Source organism: Carassius auratus, chromosome 38 (assembly GCF_003368295.1).
Source record: "Carassius auratus strain Wakin chromosome 38, ASM336829v1, whole genome shotgun sequence".
Classification (NCBI taxonomy): Eukaryota; Metazoa; Chordata; class Actinopteri; order Cypriniformes; family Cyprinidae; genus Carassius; species Carassius auratus.
Genome location: NC_039280.1, coordinates 5,110,778 through 5,134,257, shown reverse-complemented (window position 1 = coordinate 5,134,257; position 23,480 = coordinate 5,110,778). Strand labels below are relative to the sequence as shown.

The 23,480-nt window shown below is 37.7% G+C and overlaps 1 protein-coding gene across 2 annotated transcripts in view; it reads right to left on the bottom strand.

Annotated features, from left to right (window-relative positions):
- macrod2 (mono-ADP ribosylhydrolase 2) overlaps positions 1 to 23,480 on the bottom strand; it is a 489,520-nt gene that overhangs the window by 158,078 nt on the left and 307,962 nt on the right. For both annotated transcript variants that reach the window (XM_026223581.1, XM_026223582.1), the window contains exon 6: positions 12,723 to 12,844. In XM_026223581.1, coding sequence (XP_026079366.1) covers positions 12,723 to 12,844 — 122 coding nt within the window. The remainder of the gene's footprint in view (positions 1 to 12,722; positions 12,845 to 23,480) is intronic.

Sequence of the window (23,480 nt, the reverse complement as noted above, 5' to 3'; positions counted from 1 at the left end):
ACATCTCATTATTCTGAGAAAAGGAAGTCAGAATTCATATGCAACTCTGAAAAATATTGAATTGCGACATACAAATTTGCAATTACATTTTTTATACAGTAGCAGAAAAGGGCTTCCATAAAATGTATCAATAGTGACAGTAATGACATTTATAATGTTAGAAAAAATGTATACTGCATTGAAAAAAAAAATCTGTTTTTTTTTCTTCCTTTACATACTGTTGTTTGCTGAATCATAGTCTGTCTGAGAAATATAGAATTTAAAAGATCCTGACAAGAGACCCCTTTAACAGAGTTTTATACTTTTTGTTTGTATATTTTCCTGAGGGTAGGCTTGAGTGTAGTTTAAATACTAGTTTGAACTATTGTAAATAATGCAATCCTTGTATCTTGCCATACAGTTTCAAAATAGCTTTGCCAACACTGCATGAGTCATATGGAGTGCGTTTACAACACATTTATAGTGCTTTTTGGAGCTTGACAGCCTATTCTTCAAAAATTTCCCTTTTGTGCACCACAGAATAAAGAAAGTCATACAGGTTTGGAATAACATGAGGGTGAGCAAATAACAAAAAATTTTAGGCAACCTATTCCTTTGCCACATTAAACTTGAAGAAAAATGTAGGTCTAATCCCTATGCATGACCACAGAAAACCGAGTAAAAAACTATGAAATCTATTCTATGAATACACAAGCGATATATGAGGATGGATTGTGGTGCATCTCTTGGTATTCATGGTTGTATATAGGGCTGATCTACCTTCATCTTCTGCATTAGGGTTCGCCGCGTCTCTCATAACTGCGGCTGAGATGCGACGAGGCTCCCTCATGAATGTGAGAGCAGACCTTGTTTTGTGCCTGGCTGAAGCTGCAAGCCAATCAATGATGTGCAGGTGTAGTGAAGACCTTCTCGTTAGAAGTGACCTTGAGAGATGCTAATTCCACTAAACCCGGAGATGTGCCGAGACGGTGGGTGTGATTAAAGAATTATGGGCGTAAACATCGCTTACTTTCGAAATGAAAACGTTCAGTCTCTCTGCCTGGAGGGAAAAAAGCAGTAAACACAAAAGTAGTACTGCTGTCTATGGTAGAATTAACACTCGTAAACAAATGCATGCATGTGTGTATGGAATTAACATTCACCATACATGTATACATTTGCATCACGTCTGTATATATTATGTGCAAATCCAATTTAAATGTCAAAGGATTTTGTTTGGATTCGAAGAAGGGCTTTGTTTTCAATACAGGAAAGCTATATACAGCAATGCACCAAAATATGAGAAATCCTCCAACACAGAGAGAGAAAAAACAGCACTATTTAAAATTAGATATAAAACTGGTATAAATATTGACATTATTTTTGGAAATGTGTTGAACATGCTGCAAGCAGAAAAGTGTCAATGCCAAGGAATCTAGCCATATGACAGATTTTATATATATATACTGTATATTTTGTTCACATCGTTGAGATACCATATCAAAGAAAAACTGCTGAAGAGTAAATGTCAGTTACATGATAAAAACCTTGTTATGTGATTAAAACCTAATTTGGTACATCATTGCTCAACCCAAAAAAAGCTGAGGTACTTTATCGCTCCAGTGTCTCTTAAGAACCGAACAAAGACCAGGTTATTTCTCCCCTCGGCAAAACTCCCTAAGACCCCATTCCTCTGTCCACATTTCTGTCAACACTGCCGAAAATGGCAGCAGGCCATAGAAATCACTCAGCACACCTGTCAGCATTACCCTCCAGAAAATAATTTGCTCAAAACTATAACAAGCAGTTATAATTAGCTGAGGGTTATTAAATATGTCCAACACTGGATATCTGGACTACAAAGGAAATCTAATAAGATGTGCCGGTGCATTTTTTCCCTCCTTTCTCTGAGTCAGCGGCTGTGGTAGGCATAAATTAATGTGCATATGGAGCACGATGTCACAGGATGTGAGGCAACCACTGAGGCCTTTAGCAGCTCTGCGGGAAAGCAATCTGTGTGAGTCTGGAGGTGCAAATATCCCACGGACACCTGTTTCCATATACATAGTGCTAGCGTGGATGACACTCACCTCTGTGAAACATGTTAAAAGTTCACAGGTGTGTCTTAGTCTAAATCACTGTCATAATCAACATTTAAATTTACATTTACACAACCAGTGAAAAGTTTGGACACACCTGCTCATTCAGTGTTACTGTAGCAATGAATGAATTATATTTAGAATAACAGACAAGTCATAACATTTCGCAAAATATCAGTTTATTTTTTTACATCAATTTATCAAAGATCATGAAAAGCATGATTTCACTCAAGTGCGCTCAAACTTTTCAACGTAAATGTTTATATTTATGTAAAAAATTTATTTGTAAAACAATAACGATACTATTAGTATATAAATAATAGTATATAATATATTTATAATTTAGTGTGTGTATCTTTATAATTTAGTGTGTGTATATATATATATATATATATATATATATATATATATATATATATATATATATATATACACACACACACACACACAGACTAAATTATCACTGGCATTATCAACAATTACAACATGTGAAACAGATTGTTCATAAACTACTTGTTTCACAATAAAATAAATTAAAATAAATAAGAATTATTATTATTATTATTATTATTATTGTTATTACTATTATAAAAAGATTGTCTGACTAATAATAATAGTTTTGTTTATACAATTAAATTACTAAATTATTATTATTATCAACATCGATAGCAACATGTGAAACAGATTGCTCATAAATTAAGTTTAATAATTAAACTGTATAAATAAAATTAATAAGATTGTCCATAAATTACTTGTATGAAAAACATTAATTCCATGCACAAAAACCAAACCCTTTATTTGTTGGTGTGAGATAATTGGCTACTTTTTCCTTCATTACTTGTCGAGCAGTAGTCTGATGCAGTGGTGGTGTCGTGTCCCATGTCACGCCCTGCAACTTTAATTAAATGCATTATAAAGAATGCTCAGATTCGTAGGCTCCATTACGGTTGATTCAATAATAATTAAAATATCCATCTGCGAGCATTAAATTGAAAATGCCCCCATGCGTAGCTGCATTGAAGTGTAATGATGAGAGTGTAACTGGGAGGGAAGAATTAGGAGATGGGTATGAGACAAAGACGGGCTTTCGCATGCTTGACGGCGCTCGGATTATCTAATCAAATCATTCAGATCCAGACAGGCTCTCTGCAGCTGATCTGGACTCATGACTGAGGTGAGCAACTCTGACGGCCACCGCTGTGGGAAAAACAGTGACATCGATACCGTTGTCATGCACGCACATATACGTGTTGGGTCCAGCCCCGCCAGCATCTGCTCTCCACTGCTCTACCTCTGCCTGTTAATTAACTGTAATGATGTAAACAAGAACTCATCCTGACCACCTCCCCACTGCCACAGGAAAACCAATCTGTTAAAACAATCACCAGGGACAGACCACTTCTTGCACCTCACACCATCCTCTCACACTGCAATCAACACCGACGGCCGTGATAACGACAGCAAGATGGAACACCAGCTGCATGAACTGATTAAGCGATTTCTTGCACTTTTCATAGGTTGAGTCTGCCTCGCCCATGGGATGAAGGCTGTCATGAGGTGTTAGCGGCATTATGCCCATTGACAGACCTTCACATATCACTGGACCAAATGTCTCTAATGAATGAAACATGCTCCTCTCTCACCAGGGCACTGATAAATAATGATCCCTGCCTCTTTTAAGACCGAGTTCCTCAGGGTTTTATACTCTGTGGTCACGCATTTCAATGGTAGTCGGTTCTACAGCAGAAGCCTGGTGCACAGTGATTTAGGCCAGCAATTTAAGAAATCGTAAAAGATTACTTTCGTTCCTGGGCAAAGTCGTCAATCTTAGATTGCTTGTTTTGACATGCTCACTGAACGCCAATTAATTGCATTTACGATTACTTTTAGCCTCAGCTGAAGTCTGAATCCATTGTTTAAGTCTGAATTGAGTCTCTAACTCTTGGGGCCACTGTATTCAAACCCAATCTTAGAGGAAACAATTAATTCCTTTCCAAACAAACTTTAAAATTACCTATTAATTGTTCAGTTAAACCTTGTTTAAAATATGTTTAATAAAAAGCCTTGCATTATACAGCACGACCGCATGTGATATTTGACTATACGAACAACAGGGAATCCTTATGGCAAACAGAATTCTTTCTCTTGCCATGTGTCACTGTGAAGTGTCTTGTTTTGCTTCAGAATGTGAAACCCACCCGTGGTAATGTCTAATAAATATCCACTCATTGTGGAATTCTCATTTCCCACGGATTCGAGGAGACCAACATCTGATCAATCAACATTTTCCACCGACAACCTCTTGGCTGTCGACCATATTGTGGTGTGGAAGAGGAATACAAACAATTGAAATTCACTAGATGATCTCAAAAGTTTCCTCCTCTGAGAATTCACTCGACAAGTTGATAGACACCACATATCAAAGCTTAGCAAAGTGCATTTAGGTGAAGAAAGTCCACTGGCATAAACTTTTCCCATTCAAACTTTGTTTCACTTTTGCCCCTACCCCGTATCCCGCATACTCTAAAATCACCTCCAAAAGGAAGAAAGATAATAGTACACAGTCACAGATGGCTCCCTGAGGCTCGTAATCAGTTAGCCACACCCCGCATGCTGGCTACATGCTTTATTTCCCCCACTATGCCCCTTCATCAGCCTTGATTAGACCGCTGGAGTAAAATGTCACATTTTACATACCTCCATATTTCAGGCTAACACCAAACCTGACTATGGCTCCTGGATTGTTGGGGTGAAATGTCAAAGAATGCATCGATGCCCCACTTTGCAGTTTCACAAATTCGTCTCATTCAGAGAAAGGGTGACTATAGAAATCACAGATGAAATCTTCGTTAATATGTGCTAGGCAACCCAAACAAGTCCTAATTGGAGCTAATTGGCTTACTGTTGGCTGTGTTTCTGGATCAGATAAATAGCAAAGACAACACTAAGTGACACCATGACCTTTTTAAAGCTTCACTCTAATTAACCTTTTAGATGCATGCAGGTGTTTCTATGTAGGGCAGAGGGAACAAACTTGGCCACAGAAGTCTGGGGTTGGGGGGGTGGCACATTTCGACTCCGGCGGAGAGCATTGCGTCGCCATTACAGCTGCTTGGGAAAAGCGCGGATATTAAAACCATAAACACAAGTGCGTTCCAAGATAAAAAGGTCCTGCAGCAGAGTAATTTTACATCATCATTCAAATCTGCTGCTCATTACCAAAGCTCTCATCTTCACGCATATGGCTTATGGGAAACAAAGTGTCAGGCTGCGTCTCATGCTCTCCTGATTAAGTTTACCGCAATGTAGTGAGCAGTGTGAGCAAAATAATGAAATTAAAAAAGTTATAATTTCACTTATTATAACTCATCACATGGTTCAATATCACAACATGCGCAAGCAAAAGAAAATGCTGGAGTGTTCCAGTAAAGAAGCATTAAAAGTCGATCAGGGGACACAGAATAAAACAGAGTTTATATGAATCTACCCATAAACCCTTCAATACTGTCAAGTTTTATTGCAGTTTGCTTAGTGGTCTTACGAGCTGCCCATGCACACCCACAATAAAAGCTTTATGCCACTCACAGCTATCCAGAAACGAAGCCGGTTCCACTTACGTACGGTGACAATAATTTATGAGCAAAAGGGGGGGAAGGGGCCGGAGAGAAAGTTGCTCCGCGATCCGTTAAGCACATAAATGTACATTAATTAATCACTCGGGGAGCTGAATCCCTGAAAGCGAGTGCAGATGGGGTGGCGGTTTTACATGCGAACATTTAAATGCATAAATAATGAAGCAGCACAATGGTTCTAAGTGCCGTGATAAAAATCTTCAGGGGTCCATTCCTGCACTTGGCGTGTTTATAATTGTTTTCAAGAGATTTTTCTTGTTGTTGTTGTTGTTGTAACAATAAGCTGGAACATGACTGGACATGTTCATGCAATAAAACATCACCACAGGCACTTTGGTACAATGCTGAGTAAAATCATTCAGTTCAATTATTAATTACCTCATGCACGCGTAGGGTTATTAATTATGCATGCCCCTCGAAATGCATCGATTAAGCACCATGTAAATGAGATGGTGTCAGAAATTGCTCCCAAACAGTGAAGGTAATAATATTGCGATTGATTCTGTATCCTCAGATGATTGCATCAAAGAATTAGCTCTCTTATCGCGGTGCACTCATTCAGGAGTGAAATAGCCTTGATCCAGTCACACCGCGTTAGAATTTAGACTTTGAGCTAAATGAAGGAGTGACCAGTCATCACCTGTGATCGCTTTAGCATTAGCCCCATAATGTGGTCAGCCCACCATTAAGCAGTGCTAGCTTTAAAGTGATCGTTCATCCAAAATGAACATTCTGTAATTTACTCACCCTTGTGTTGTTTCAAAACTGTATGACTCTCTTGTGGAACGCAAAATATATTTAGAAAAAGGCCTGCAATGAAAGTTATGTCCATTGCATGGACAAAAACAGTTAAAATCTTTATCAAGACATTTATCAAAAGTCATACAGGTTTGGAACAACATTATGATGGGTAAATGATGACAGACTTTATATTTTTGAAATCTTCTTAAGATTAAAAGCCTTTTTTTTTGTGAAAAGGTGTAAAGTCTTTCAACCCTCTATACATAAGAAAATAAAATCTCCCACCTTTTCATGGACAATACAATCGTAATACTACGTCTAATGTAATGGTAATGCTAAGAGCACCTCTATTGTGGGATTGGAGGCTAAAAAAAATCATCAGATCTTACAACACAGAGCCAATGGAAACTTTGAAACGATCTAAAACTGGACATTCAATCTCACCGCACATCACCATCAATCACTCATTCTTGTTGGGCTTTCAGTATTTCAATCAACAATTCTGGTTTCGAGACAATCTAAAAGTAAGTTAGTGCTATGATTACACATCTGTCTGGGAAAAAAAGAGGCCACTAAATGCTGCCCAGCTCTTTATTCCCTACAAAATGATAGTAGACCGCCCAGGAGTTTGTTTAATGCGTATTTACCAAAATATCTCAATGATGTAGCACTGCGGAAAGCACCTACTTGTGGTTCCCTGTGGGTTTAGAAAACCTGGAGGAGGTCTGTTACTCATGGGACTATTAGCGGTGCAACAAAGACATTTGAGGTATATCGGATATTCATAATGGGCCAAATGTAAAGGGGAAAACCCTCATTGTTTTGTATCTTACTTATTTCCCAGAAATGTTCATAACAGACCATTTTAGTATGGTGGTTTTGTTCTTTAAAGAAAAATAATAGCGGTTGGCAATTTAATAACTCAGATAAATGTCATATAATGAGCAAAAACATGCAAAAAAATAAAAATAAAAATCAATGCAAAATGAGACGATGATGATGTTTTGGGTAAACATAGTTATTTCTCTTTGTAAAAGGTCAAGACCAGAGGGTATGTTTGAGTTTGGGGGGAAAACGAATCGCTTTGGAGTGGGGAATGACTACCAGATGGCGTTGTCCTCACGCCTGGCTGTTTTTACAGGAGGGGAAAGAGAACAGGCTGCGATGGAGATCTATCGTCCTAGAGTTGCTTCAGGCATTCAATAAGCCCGTATGGAGATGAGCTGCTCTTTGCAGGGTTGACTATTGAATTGCTATACATGCAAATACATGCACAACTACCTCTGCTACAATTCAATGTATAAAAAGAGAGAGAAAAAACACTATATGAAATGATCCCAATATCCAGATCTCAACCAGATTATACAAATTTTGTCACAAAAAACACCAAGTTGGGAGTAAAAATAAAAAATTTGATTCAAGACTTGCACGAATAATAAAATAAATAATTATTTTAAATAATTTATTATTTTAAATGTATAAAAAAATATTAATATAAATAATAATTTCATATCAGAAAAGTCATTTGACTTTTTTGATTCTCATCAGGAATTGATTTTACTCTTTTCCCTTTTATTGTAATAATTGTAAAGTAGTTTTCTGATCAAATATATGCAGCCTAGGAGAGCATAAGAGTCTTTATTCAAAACCATTTAAAGTCTTACAAACCCCAAACTTTTGAACGGTAGAGAAGCTAAATAGCAATTGCTTTTCATTCTTCCACCAGTGATTTAAGTGCTTCAGGCTTAAAAAAAAGTCTGACAATTAACACCCTGGTTAATCACAAAGTGTGAATGCTTTATCAGCAACACTGTCTGCTATGTGGTTCTATTCTCTTTCTGTTCTTCGCAACTGTTATCAAGTCTTCTCTCATTAACAAAGTTACAAAAAAAACACTACTGCTTCCCCAAGCTCTCGCTGTCCCAAAATACCCCTGCAAGTGTCGTGCATTTAATGTCTCTTGGCTCTCATACTATTGACAGAACACTAGTGCAAAACTCCTCCCACCCAGGCCATTTAGACAGTTTTATTATCTTGACTGATTTTGCGATCTGTACTCACTTGTCCCTTTCATTTTACCACAACACCGCCCATATGAGCAACTACCACTTATGGTGCACATAAGCAGAGTTCTTTGCGGCAGCAATTTTTTTTTTATCTAGCCAGCCGATCGAGACAAGGGACACCATAAATTATCAGTTCTCAGCGCCGTAGAGCATTTTGTGGCTTCATGGGTGCATGGTAAAAGCACTGCGCCAGAGCCACAGTTCCCACTATTCCCCATGCTAGCGTTCTGGAGCGCGGTTAGCTCTACTGATGTCCTCAGACCAGGCCGCGGTCACACGTGGCTCCAACCGGCTTCCGGGGGGAACGTGACAGATTGCTCACTCGGTCGCAGAAACGAGCCGAGCACAGAAGTTCACATGGGAGCCGTGTGACCAGATATGCTAGATTTTAATCACACTTTATTACATACACACAGCAGCATACTTCTTTTAAAACACAAAGAGTACTAAAAGTTGAATAAGTAGTATTATAAGAGAACCATATTGGTATGGTTTGAGAAAAGTTATGTCAAAAAGTCAAAAACTGAAAACCAAAGAAATTCATTACTATTTTTTTTAAGTAAGAAACTACAAAATTTTAAATGAAAAAGCCAAAGTTAAAGAATAATAGACAGACAGATCGATGCACAGATTGTAAATAAAACAAAATATATTAGATGAAAAACTGGAAATTGGTCGTTTATAGAAACAAACCTTTGTTGAAATACTAAAAATTACTAAAATTCTAACAAATAAAATCCAATACTAATAAAAATTACAAAACTACATAAAAACTAAAATGTAATATAATAAAACTAAAATAATTGCTAAGTAATAGGATCAATAACACTGAAATTTTATAATCAAACTCATCCTTGCTCTCAAACCCTCACTAGGTTAACTCCGGATCTTTCCCAGTATTAATGTTGAACAGAGCAGAAACAGCAAAACCCGACAGAGATGAAGAGTGAGAGTCCTCCATCTCTCGCTCCTGGTCCAAGAAGTGTTAAACCACATTCTGGAGGTTAAGCATCTTGGCTGTGAGAGCTTGTCATTTCTAAAGATGAGGCTCATCCTTTATTCAGCTTCACGGTGCAAACACAGGTGGCATGCTAAACTAATGTGCCCTAAGCTATCGCTTCCAGTAAAACATTACTCATCCCAATCTGCAGGAGTGTTTGTTGGCAAGCGACAAGCGCATCGATGCTTACCTTCTAACCTTTCCTGCAGATAACACACCTGTCTAAAGATATTCAGGGTGATTCAAATCCTAAAAATTATAATGACAATGAAAACAAGCATTCAGTTCAGCATATGGTGCTCAGAAATCACCACTGCTAATAATAATTAAAATAATAATAATGACAGCAGAGTTGGACTGTAATTCACAAAAATGATGTTAGGATTGTTTTCACAGTTAACTTGCACTCATGTATCCATACAATTTCAACTATGCTTTCAGGGTCTTCGTACAAACATTAAAGCACTGGATTCTTCCTGTCAGAAAATACGTTCACGGGTCCCCATCGCTTGAGATAATCAAGGGGAATTTGTCTGTGCAGCACATGTGGGCCGCAGCACATGTTCAGATCTCTCTCTGCCTCAGGGGCTGTCTTTGGGCTCTCAAGAACAAGGATTAGCTTGAGAGCTCATCCAATTCCCATCTTTTGTTGAACATGTTTACGTTTTTTATGAATTTTTCAATTTTTTTCCTTCACGTCTCAAATCGCCTTGCAATTCTCCAGCATCCCACTAGGTGAACCGTTACTTTTCTAGAAACATCCACTACTCTTCCTTTCTAAGTGACAGATTCGCCAATGAGTTTAGCACTAATCTACCAGGCAAGTGGTCTGGAACCTCTGCTATAAATCAGCGACTGACATAGACCGTAGAAACGGGGGAAGTTTTATAATTTCACCATTTGCCACTAACACTAAATGCATGCATACACTAAAGCACTCGAGCATAACGGCAAGCAAAACTCACCGGACAGACATAAGTCAATCAAACCGGGCAGAAATAATCTGTAGCAGCTGTCTAAACATGTCCCACCAAACCGGACTTGCCTTAGAGTAAAAGCAGAGCACTGTTTCACGTCAATATGTGAATTATTGAATCAATAAATAGAGAAGGGAAGCTAAATACATGTGCGGAACATGCATGTAAGAGAGTGGGTACTGTAACGGTAAACAAATATAGAGCGAAGGATGCACAGCCCCTTTCCTGGCTTCTGAAGAATCTCTGGGCTATGCTGTGGGAGTAAATATATATCCCAAACCCCCAGACTCATTCATGACCTTCTACGTGGGTTGCAGCGGTGAAGGGCTGTGTACACCATAAGATAAAACGGAGTAAACAGAATCGCTAATTAGCACTTAACTCCCAGTCAGTCAAGCGTGCGAGGCATGCGCAAATCCCGCAACCAGAAGTGAATCTGTGCAACTTTAACCATGCCATTTTAACCTTGTAATGATGATAACGCCAGACCTCTCCATCCTCACGGTGAGATTAAAGCGGTTCATCAAGTTTCGGAGTTACTGATTTGTCCCGCAAAGACGGTTTCATCATTGCTAATTGTGAGAGATCCTCTCAGGGGCCTCTGCTGGTTCGGATGGAGGATCTGATTGGTCTGTCTCGCTCACGGCCCCTCTGGTTGTGGCCACCATGGATTAAAGCAGATCCATAACTCATGCGCACCAGATGGTGGAGATAGGGTCAGCAGCTGGAACAGCGCACGATCAGACTCTGCGTCTTCCTGGTCCAAAGCTGCTGGTCTTTAGCCAGCTTTATTAAAGCCTGAGGTTGTCTGGTAATTTACAGAGCTGAGAAACAGTCTGAACATAGTTGCAATATGGAAAATATGAGCCTTATCCATTCCAGCTGTTTCAATGGCTATAAGACATACAGTGTGCATGGTTCTTTAAAAGTTAGAGAGCAAACTAACACCTTTTTTTACGATTTCCTTCCACGACTTCATTGGGAATGTTTTGCCAGATAGTTGGCATTAATCGACCCTGACACTTAAATATACATGAACAAGCAAATCTAACTCCGTAATTGCACTCAAAATATAGTGTACAACAAAAATATTTCTGATCCAGTGATCCTAAGTTATAATTAGGATGTTACCAAAAAATCAGCATTATGATGATAATTATCAGACGTTAATTAAAACATACTGTCAACAGGACCATGACAAAAATATTTGAGATACACTCTTTCTGTAACAATACACTAAAACATTTAAACATGGACAATGGATAGCTAAATGGATTACCAAAGCATAAAAATAAACAAAATTACTGTAGTTCAACTGTGTGCTCAGGAATGTTTAAATATTTGGCTTAATTTGACATTTTCTCAACAAAATGTTATTTTCAATTGATACGATTATGGTTTGTCAGTTTTTAGAGCTAAGTTAAAAATAACGATGAAACGGAAGTAGTGATAGATTTTTGTAATGTGTAAATGGACAACTGATTAAAAAAAAAAGTATGACTGGGACTTAATGCTAAGCAGCGGTTGATTATTGAATGGAAGCAGATCAGTTGAATGTGAGTTCTGGGAGAATAAGGTAAAAAGAGAATGGGTTTTACACAGACTAAATTATTGATATATGTCATGAAAACAGTAATGTGCCATTTTAACAGAAAACACTGAGATAAAAATAAAGAGGGCAAAATAATGCAAAAATAAAAATGACACATGCTTGATGAATTATTCACAATAAGAACAGTAACATGCATTCATAAAATAGAAGAAATAAATATGAAATGATGAAATATTTAAAGACATTTAAGAAATATTTTCATCAAAAGACAAAGACTTTATCTAAAACAAAACAAAGCATGTAAAAACCGCCCAAGTGTGAATTACGTTCAACATCTGGCTTTAGAACTGCTTCATGTTACAAAATGTGAGAATTAATGCTGCAACAACAGCAAGTGCAACTGTTAGTCACTGAGGAGGGCACGACAGCACAACCACTAAAACCCTTGTGGAAACCAACAAAAAATGTTGCCTGCTTGTATCTTTATCTATTTTTTTTCCTCAGGCCCTGCTGAAAGGCTGTGTTGCAACATTCCAATGATCAACAATAAATGTGCAAACAAGGCAGTATGTTTTCCAGCAACATAACCACTGTACAATCACCTTCAAAACTGTTATTTTGCTGCTTGTCTGAAGTGGACTGTTTGTAAAGTCAAGTCTAAAGGTTTTATACTCACCACGGATCTCAAGTTATTGTCCTTCATCAGCTTGAGGGAGAATTCGTAGCATGATTCAAGGTCATCTTTTTGAGACTGGCCCAAAATTCCTCTGGCGATTGGGCCGACAGTATGGATCACATCTGAAAGAAGAAAAAAAAAACAGAGTGGATTATGTCTATACATCGTCAACAAACTTAAAGCTCTGTGTGTATAATTCAGAATGTAAATACGTGCCACTGTAGATAACACACTTTTTCAATTAAAACTGTGACACTGCTTAACACCAGGACAAATCCCACATGACAAACAATAACAAAACAAAGCGCCCTGTCAGATCGTCAAAGGCAAGTTATACAAGAGAATGACATATAGAACTGTTTCAGAACTGCCGAGGATCATGGGAACGCTCCCGCACCTCCCCAATTCTACTGGGTACAAAACAGCATATTCTTCTGCAAAGTTATCATGCTACCAAAACAACAGTCAACCAACAATGAGAAGAACCAACAATGGAACAAAGGGGCTGATTTGAACAAGCCAAAAAACGGCCCAAAATCAAGTACATTTATTCAGTTAATGAAATGGAAGAGCAGATAGAAAATCAATTACTCCGTCCTTTTATCCTATCTATCTATTCATACATTCATATCTGCTCGTAGCCGTCCTCCTGCTGCTTGTGCATAGTAATGTGTTGGTTGTCAGTCAGCATGAGGCTGGTCTGAGGCGAGAAGGCTGAGGGAAGCAGGCTGGTTTAATTCAATCAGTGCCGTGATGACAGGGGAGTTAAGGAAGCTGCGCATGAGTCTGAGAGAGAAATAATGTAGCCCTTCCTGTCTGACTCCTCCAGGCCCTGGAAGGTGGGCGGCAGTTGGCAATTAATAACAATAAACAGGTCGCATTGCAAGGCCACACTTTTTGTACAGTCAGCATTTTACAGCAGACAAGTAACAAGACAACTTAACAGAGAACTCTTTATTATTATTATTATTAGCTGTGAATTTGAGATAGTACGTGCACTTCTAAAAACATGGAAAATATGAATGGTTTTGGTTAAGTGCAACCACGAGTGATATTTTGTCAGACTCAGCTGCTCCGTTTCTCTTCCTGCTGTGTCAAACTGATTAGCCCCGCCCATACTGAAATCTCATTGGTCCAGACTATGCTGCACATCTTTGCTTTCTTTGACCTGACAATTTAACTGATTTCTGGTCAGCACACTACTTTAGCCCCAGCTCTCAGAACAGTACTGGAAGTGTGCTAGTTAGTGAACACAACAGTGCATCATAAAATAGAATAAGCAACTCATTTGGTACATTCCAGAATTCTGGGTTCTCTATCAACATCTATGATTGAAATCACAGATTATTTGCAGAGTAAAGTCTTACAAGATGTATATCTAAGCATGTACAGTAAGTACCTGCTGGCATAATAGCCAAGTCTACTTTTCTTAGTTTACAGACATGATGCAAATGGACAAGGACGAAAGATAATGACAAATTAGAGAAAACAGAGGAATCGTCTGAGTACTGACCTTTTACATGCATTTAAATCTTAGAAAAAAAGCAAAATAGTGAAAGGATGAAGGAAAAAACAGTCTGTCAGTCGAGATAGATCGATTGATAGATAGATGATAAGACATGATTTCTCTCTATGGTTTATTATAACTTCTTGTTTTTAGTAAACAGCTCTTTCTTTTGTACACAACTAACATAACTAAAGATCAGCTGTTAATGCTGTCATGGTGAATGCACGGAGACTTTGTCGCACACATCTGTTCAGCTAAAGTCTGTGTACAGAAAGGATCGGGAACGAGGAGCGTGTTTGCATTATTCAGGCAAAGATTTCTATCTTTAGTGCTTCGGCAAATGAGATCTGGAAGTGTGTGTGTGGGGGGGGGGGGGGGGGGTTGGGGGGGGGGGGTGTCTGAGTGCTTTTCTCATTACATAATCCTGTTCTTTATGAATAAAAGCTTGGTCAATTATTGATGTGTTCTCACCAGTTTCAGTTCTATCCACCAATGACAAGCTGCCTTTCAGGGTGTACACAGACAGACACATTTCAATAGCTTCTCTCACTCTCTCTCTTAAAATAGGACATTTCTAAGAAAGATATAATACAGACAGTGTTATGGAAGACACATAATGCTAATGCAAATTGGAATTGAAACTTCACTCTATTCACTCGGTCACCTTAAAGCACAATATTCACAAACCTTACTTAATGGCCTGTTAAAGATTAACAAGGTATGCTCTTTTAATTCAACATCCCTTGCAATGCAGTTTTTTCATCGTTGATTATCTACTGAAAATCTCAGCATGAAATGGAGGTCATTTGGGAACTCTCCCGAGAGAGAGAGAGAAAGAGAGAGAGAGAGAAAATCAAGACATTTAATTAAATTTCTTCACTCAGAACAGCATACCGTGTGTTGTTTTGAGGCTTACAACACTTATATCACATAATGACAATGAGACAAGACAATACTAGCAGTGGTGATCTCTAGGGTCATGGCTACATCAGCAGAGCTGCTTAAACAGCATGCTGTCCAGGGTGTGTGTGTGTGTGTGTGTGTTTGTGTGTGTGTGTGTGTTTTGGCCGTTAGTGTGGCCCCTTAATGAGGCTGTAACTATATGAAATATCATCTCTCCCCATACCAGCAGGACACGGCTAGCATGATAGGACCATAATGTAGCCTGCGCCCAGTTGTTTTCTATGCATAATACATGAACCTCCGGACCACTAGAGCAACAACTCTTCAATTAGAGGATGGAGGACCAGAACAGACCATTTATAAATTCATGAAACTAAAGCTATAGCCATACAACGTGTGCATGATATCTACACATGTATAAATAATCAAGAAGTCATTTGTGTATTTTTATTTCATGCAATGCATGCTATTTATTTTTGCTTATGAGCGCTCCATTTTTGTATTACAGGATGGGCTTCCAGGGGAACAAGTATGCACTTTCTTTAAAAAACAAAACAAAAACAAAAAAACATCTTATACACAACATATGGCATGGCAGCAATTTAGGGTATCTGCATTATATTCGAGATCCATAAATAACCAAAAAGCTAAAAATACAACCGCAAACCTCTGCTGCTGCAAAAAAATAAAATAAAAAAGTATTGATTTATCATAAACCTTTATCTACTTGTGTCTAAAATGAGACACGACTGAAACAACAGTAAAAATGGCCTGTAAAAATATTGGCTTGACTATGAGATTAGACAACGCTGAGATGAAAACAATCATTACTTTTACTTATGCATGAATAAGGGCATGTTGACAAAAGATTATCATTATTCTTGCTTGGCTAGCTTCAGAATGAATAAATGCAAACGCGCACTAAGACAACACTTTTATGGTGGCCTGTTTCTATTCTATGCATTCACCTGGCAAACAAACAGCACCCAGGGGAATATGTATGTTTGGAGGAGACATTAAAAACAACAACAACAACAATGATTGACAAGTGAGGTTTCCCTTCATATCCCTGAAGATTTTCACTCCCAACAATCTCAGCTCTCTCAGCTGAGAAGAGGATCACTGGTTCATATCATTTTAAGAAGGTGTATGTGAATACAAATGCAATTAGAGGGAGCATGGGACAAATTAGACCCTTTCATACAAGTAAAAAGAATAATCATGGTCGGAAAAGTGCGCTATTGTGCAAACCATTGTCGAGCATTTGAAAAAGGAACCATTCAAATTAGCAAAAACATGGACAGATCAACCTTTGAATTCACAGAAAGTGCGTTTGTGTATGTGTTCAGGGTTACTGGCGGGTCATGGACTGTGCTTTAGAAAGGAAGTCCTCTATGCCCTGGAGATAAACTGGCAATCATAACCCGTAGCTGATGAGCTTCCCCGTCTGCCTTTTTTCTCAAGCAGTTCCATTTAACTTATCTACTGTAATTTCCCACTTGAGGCACTGAGGTGGACGTATAATTCACCTCATAAAGATATTTAGCCAGCTAGACTGACCAGCACTCACCAGTGAGGATGGGGGGGAAGGGCCATTATTCTGAGCGATACCTGTGATTGTTTCTTTACAGTTCCTGTTTGTGGGAAGTCATTTCTCACTATGGTTGTGTTTCGGGTGCTGACCGCTGAATGAACCCCGTGAAGATACACGTTTAACGGTGATTGCAGCATCTCGGGCTATTAACAATTGCTATGTTTCCATGAATTGCAGTAATCTGGTGTTCGGCTTAATTAATACAGTTAAATATTTATATAGTGCTGTCAAAAAAAATCACGTTTTAACGAAGGTGATTAATTTTTCCAGTTTAATTGCATTGAAATTGTTAATGAAGGGGCAGAGCTATGGTTGGCCACCCCACTCATAATTGCTGCTATGGTGTCTTTTTTATCGACAAGAACTGGGTTTATTTAGACGCAGAACATGTTTATGACCACATCAAACATTTTTCAGAGCTAGTCAAACCAGCGCAGAAATGGTGACAAGGCAGCTTCAGTAGAACAACAGTAAACTGCAGTAAGTTAAGATGTTGTCAAGCCATATGTCAGTAAAAAATAATTTTCCTGTCATTAAACTGTGCTTGTAGTGCTCATGTTTATCATTTCATATTAAAGCGTGAATTAAACTAAGAGTATGCATGTCAGATTTGCATCATATTCAGCAGCGGGAGCTCTTAAAGTAATAGCGGACAAATAACGCAGCTGAAAAAAGAAGAAATCAATAACTTTTGTATCTTTAAGGATTCATCCATATTTAATTTAGAATTAATTGTTTGATAAATGTATTTATTTTCTGAATATTTCCTACTTGCTGAAGGGCACAGTTAAATATGACATTTATTATAATGAGTTTATGTGAAGATTGATTTAAGTTCACTTAAATTAGAAAGTATATTTTGAAGTCTAATAAATGTTATACTGTAATGTTAGTACGGTCAACATTACATACAGTCGATGATTAAATATTAGCGAAAAAGCACTATTGCCTAGAGACATCAATTAAAAAATATACTTTCTTTATGTTGTTTCAACGTTAATTTGATGATTTAATTTGAAATGATTGAAATGTAAAAGTATATTTAAAAACTTTAACGTTAGGTGGGTTTAATCACGATAGGTGTAGTATATACACACAAATATTACAATGATCAAAAGTAACAGTAGAGATATTTACAGTGTAACAAGATTTCGGTTTTAAATAAATGCTGTTCCTAGGAACTTTCTTCTATTCATCAAAGAATCCCAAACATTAAGAAGACATTATGTTTGAGCATCAAATTAGCATATTAGTATTTTTCTTCTTAGTATAATTTCTGGAGGATCATGTGACACTGAAATCAAGAGTAATGGTTAAACAAAATTCAGACTTTGCAATCGCAGGTAGAAAATATATAGTTTGTGTAATCCCTTGTCAAAATGTTTTATGAGTTTTAGAAGAACCCCAAAGTGTTGATTTTATACTGATTATTTAAGTCAATGTAACCATAACAATATCGTCTTGCACATCTGTGCTCTACGTACTTACTATTCTATTCATGTGTTGGCCACAAATCGATGCGCACAGATAATGCGCCTTGTAACATGGAACCATGCATATTAATAATGAATAATAAAGGTGCATGCAACTATTGTTCAGGCTTCCCTCTCCACACATTAGCTGTAGCGCAAAATAACTGCCATTGTTGGGATTGTACTAAAGCATTCAAACATCTGCCATACCTTAATCATGCAAATGAACACAGCGTCGCTTATAACATTCTTTTGTGTAAAGGGGACATACCTCCCTTTTTTCTCAGCTCTGTTATTATACGCTCTTCTTTAGCCAGGCAGAATTTCATTTGCATAGATTTCAACACTCAAATAGCTGGTAATAAATAAATAATTGAGCGCAGAAAAACACAGACACATACAGAGCAACTCTGTCATCTCAAGCTTGTCAAAGCTTGAAAGAAGTGAGGATGTAAAGGAGGGGAAAAAGTCTCTCTGTTCAGCCGTCAAAAATTCTTTTTACAGGTAGAATAGATAAGACCGTTGAAAAAGAAGAGGCTCACTAGGTGTGGCGAGCAATCGCCCTCAGGAATATGTGTCTGGCCTGCACCTCAACTCAATCAACGGGAATAATGCATACAATCATTTCACAATGAGTCTGTCAAGGGCACTTACATAAGAGAATGGGCCCAGGGAGGGCGGAAGGCATGGGCTCTGAATATGGATGGCTTTTTGCTCACTTTACTCGACCGACCTCTCAAGCATTTCTTCTCTTCAATGCCTTGTTCTAATCAAGCGAGCTGAGAGACTGTTTTATATGCGTCGGCCGACTTGAGGACAGAGGTGCGGGCAGCAGGGACTTATCTTATTCCAACGGATACAAGCCGCCGCCCATGGGCTACCGTCAACAGCAATTAATAATGAAAAGCAGGGTCTCCCTGTGCTACTCTCGAAGGGCCGACTTCATGTCCAGGATGGAAACCTAAAAAGATATGGTTTCAACATGCTAGCATTGCACTCGGTTTATCTCCGGGCATTATATCTGGTTTTAACCTGTATGTTAACAACACCGTCCGACTGAAACCTGAACCACATGTTTTGCTAATACTTACGATGATAATGCAAGCCATCCAGGCTTTTTGAAAACATCGTCTGAGATCGATTTAGCATTCGCGTATTGGCCCCTTTGATGTGTGAATTTAACCTAAATGAAAGCCAAAACAAACCGAGAGGTTTTGGAAGAAAAAGAAAGTGAGGTGGGCGAGAATTTGGGCAGGAGGTCTCCCGTCTGTCACTTTGATGGGCTGTGTTTTATAAAGCTCTTTGGGGGCAGGACAGATCGCTCGTTCGGCACAGCCCCATTCCCACGTTTCCTCTTTTACCGCCGCAGCGTGCGACAGGCACAGGGATTGATCGTGAGGTACATCAAACGTCACCTTCAAACAGCCGACTTGGGGGAGACTAGCGCGGCTTCTGTTCTTACAGCCCCTCTGCAGCAAATGATGCTCCGCCAAAGGGACGCGCACACATCAAAGAGACGAGACACCTAATTTAGATGTGCGAGCTGCTTTGGCAGAACTTGCACATGGTCTATGATTGCTATTTCTAGACTTTCCCACGCAAATATTGTTCCCTGGTCTGAAAACATTGTCAGCAGGCAGATTAAAGGAATCAATTCTCTTTAGAAATGAACATTCTGTCATGAATTACTTTCAAAACAATGTTTTTTTTTTCCATAAAACACAACATTAACAGTTCATAGTTACCACCGGATGCAAGGTTTTTATTTTTATTTTTTCTCACATTTGGTCCATTCAACTTCTGAAGCCAAAGGATAGTTCTGTGTGATGAAATTGATAGAAATATGTCATTATACACTAAACTGTATGCTAGTGTCTAGTAGCCAAACATCACGGTGTTAAGAATGCACCAAAGGTGCCATATTTGATTTGAAAGCTGTTTAAAAGTTAATAGTGACTTGAATTTCAGATAAAGATTTCATGTGACTTAGAAGAGCAAGAATATACAGTATGATTCAAAGGTTTGAGGTCAGTTTAAGATTTTTTTAAAAAGAAATGAACTTATTTACTATGGAAAAATTACATTAATCAAAACTTACAGGTAAATTATGTTCTTTCTAAATTCATATTCATCAAAGAATCCTGAAAAAACATATAATGATTTCCACAAAAATATTAAGTATGAACTTATTATTAAGCAGAAATTGTTTTCAACGTTGATAATACGAAATCAGTATATTAGAATTATTTCAGAAGGATTGTGTAACAATGAAGAATGTTTTTTGTCACAGGATTAAATTTCATTACATTATATTTTACAATTATATGTATATTTTTATTTATAATTCAATTATAGTTTCATAGTTATTTAAAATTGCAATAATATTACACAATATTACTGTTTTTACAAAAAAAAAAAGTAAAATAAAATAATAAAATAAAGTAGTCGCCTTGGTAGGCTTAAAAGCCAAAAAAACTCTTACCAACCTCAAACATCTGAACAGTAGTGCATCTTGCACAACTTGAATGAACTACTGTTATTATTTTCTTTTTGGATTTTGACAGCATGTGGTTACTATGAACTCAACTGAAAAAAAATTAATAAGTGAATAAATAAATAAATAAAAATGTACAAAAAAAGGTCATTTTTGAATTCTGTGGAAGAACAAAACACAGAATTGGGAGAACAATTCCTTTAAAGAAAGGCTGAAAGATTTTTCTACATTTTGTAATTAAAAATTTAAACTCCTCGTCCTTTATCATACAACATAACTTTTCAGATATTCTGTACTCCTGTTCTTTTGCTGTTAGATGGGTATGGTAAATAATTAAGCTCAGTGCTTGTTTTGATGACCTCCATGTCTCTAACTGAAGAATTGTGGTTAGGGACTGCGGCGACTCTGGGGCCCAGGTCCCCTGATGAACTAGAGCACACTTCTGAGAGAATCAGAGTCAAGACTAATTAAGATATCCCAACAGCAGATTAAACATCAGACAGGGCACTTCCACTGAATCCACAACCCAGACTCCGCCTGCAACCTTGTGCTTGGGGGCAGACAGATACAAGCTCAGAAGAAACACAGCATCTTGTGGAAGGCGACAGTGATGCAGCAATAAGAAACAACAAACCCACTGAAAAACACAAAGGATTTTGTGGAGCTAACAATACTTTGGCACGTTAAAACTACTTTTTACATTTTACACTATCATTAGTTTTAAGAGGGCACCTGCTCATTCATCACGGTGCATTTAAAGCTTAGTTAATTTAGGAGAGAAATGAGGCTCAGATGATGGATTGGAAAGGCAAAATTAGATCTATTAGAATTCAGAGGAACTGGCAGACAATAATCAAAGTACTTTCATCCTACTTGGTGCAATTATCTTTGCACTTAAGAATCAACAAAGCAAGTAATGACTTTCCATACAAGTTGTGAGGTGAAGTCAGCCGTAACGGCACATAATGGGTTAACAGAGAGACTGCTAACTTGCTGACTGGATTGTTGGCGTAATAACGGAGAGAAGCGCGAACACACAGTCTTTGATAAAATTTGACTTTGTATCTCTGTTCAAGCATTTCAGAAACCACAAAGAGACTTCTATAGTGGAAAAACCTATTCAGCGTGTTCACATCTACACAAAGTCATTTCTGAGTCAACAAAAGGCTTTCCTCACAGCATGAAACCTATGCATTTTTTAGACTGTTTTTTTGTTTTTCTGTTAACTCTCAAGCGGTCGATCCAAGCCATATGCAGGACCTGATTTATAAAACTGACTGTGAAGCGAAGTCATCTGAAGCAGCACTACATATGGTTAAATAAGAGCTAATCTGAGCAACCAGTGCCATTGTAGAAATGAACAAATGAGTACAGTAGTATTTAAAAATGGTCATGTGATCTCAACATGGCATCCCGCATGACTGAATACTCCCAATTTAAAAGTCAAAATAAATCAATTAAGATACAAATGTGTATTCGTCAGTTATTTTGGCTGTTAAATCGATTACATCTGATCCCAGTTCTTTAGGATTGCACATATTTTGGCTATGACATCAGAAAGTTGATGTCTTAAAGGGAGATGAGAAGCTTGGTTTTTCTTAAATAGCTGGGCTTTAATGGTAGATTTTTTCACCAGAATGGATTAGGTATGACAGCTCATGTAAGGCTTTCCATGTTAAACCATGGAATGGTTGACCTGAATCAAGGGAGAGGTTAAATGTTGCCATGTGTTGTATGAGAATACTGCCAACCACTCAGCGCTCTGTATCCTTTAAAGCAGACACTGCATTTCCTTTACTTAACATCCTGATTGTGAAGGAGAAATCAATGAACCTGAAAGCTTATAAATGCATATAATCATGCCTAACTCCTGATATAGATATATACACAAAAGTTACTATTAGACCATTTTTACTGCAATTTTATGCAGGAACTGAATTTGATTCAGAGAATTCCATAGATCTGTAAAAGCCATTTATTTCTTTAATATCTTTCAAAACAAATCACTTACCACAACGCAAATGTGGTTGTTTATATAAGCTGCAGCCAGACTGCAATTAGCACCTTCAAAAACGAACAACCCCTCAGAGAATTAAGGGTATTTTAAAAATCACAGTTGTAAAATGATTCAGAACAGTAACGCTCCATGCAAAGACTCGTGCACATGAGCAGTGTGACAGTCGAACACACACAGATAAATGTATTGATTTGAGCCACAATGGAAGATGGGTGTGTAAAATGGTGTGAAACATGAAATAATGCCATGCGTGAGCAGATGTGACAGCTAGTCCCATCTTTCTCACTTAAAATAGACAGCCGGCTCAACACTGACGAGACGAGTGTTATTATTGATTGCCAGCCAATCATCATAACGTAAAAAATACACGTCTGACACGTGGCTTTCATAATTCTATTAATTTGAAAGGCTGATATGGTTTAGAAAAAAATATAATATAATATAAATATTATATATATGTATGTATATATATATATATATATATATATATATATATATATATATAATAGATAGAAAGATAATAACTATAATATAATAATATTACTATAATATTATTGAATACAATTTCTGATATATTAAAAAAAACATTTCAAAATATATTAACATTTCAGACTTTTCAGTTACAGTTTAGTTTAAAACAAGCCGGCAGGCAGGAGATGTCACTGGTGCACGCAGGACCGGTGGGTTGTCCTTATAATTCACTTCATGGATGAGTGGTAATAGAATTCAGCGTAATCAGCCGTGGGGTCTGACTCCTCTACCTACCCCTAT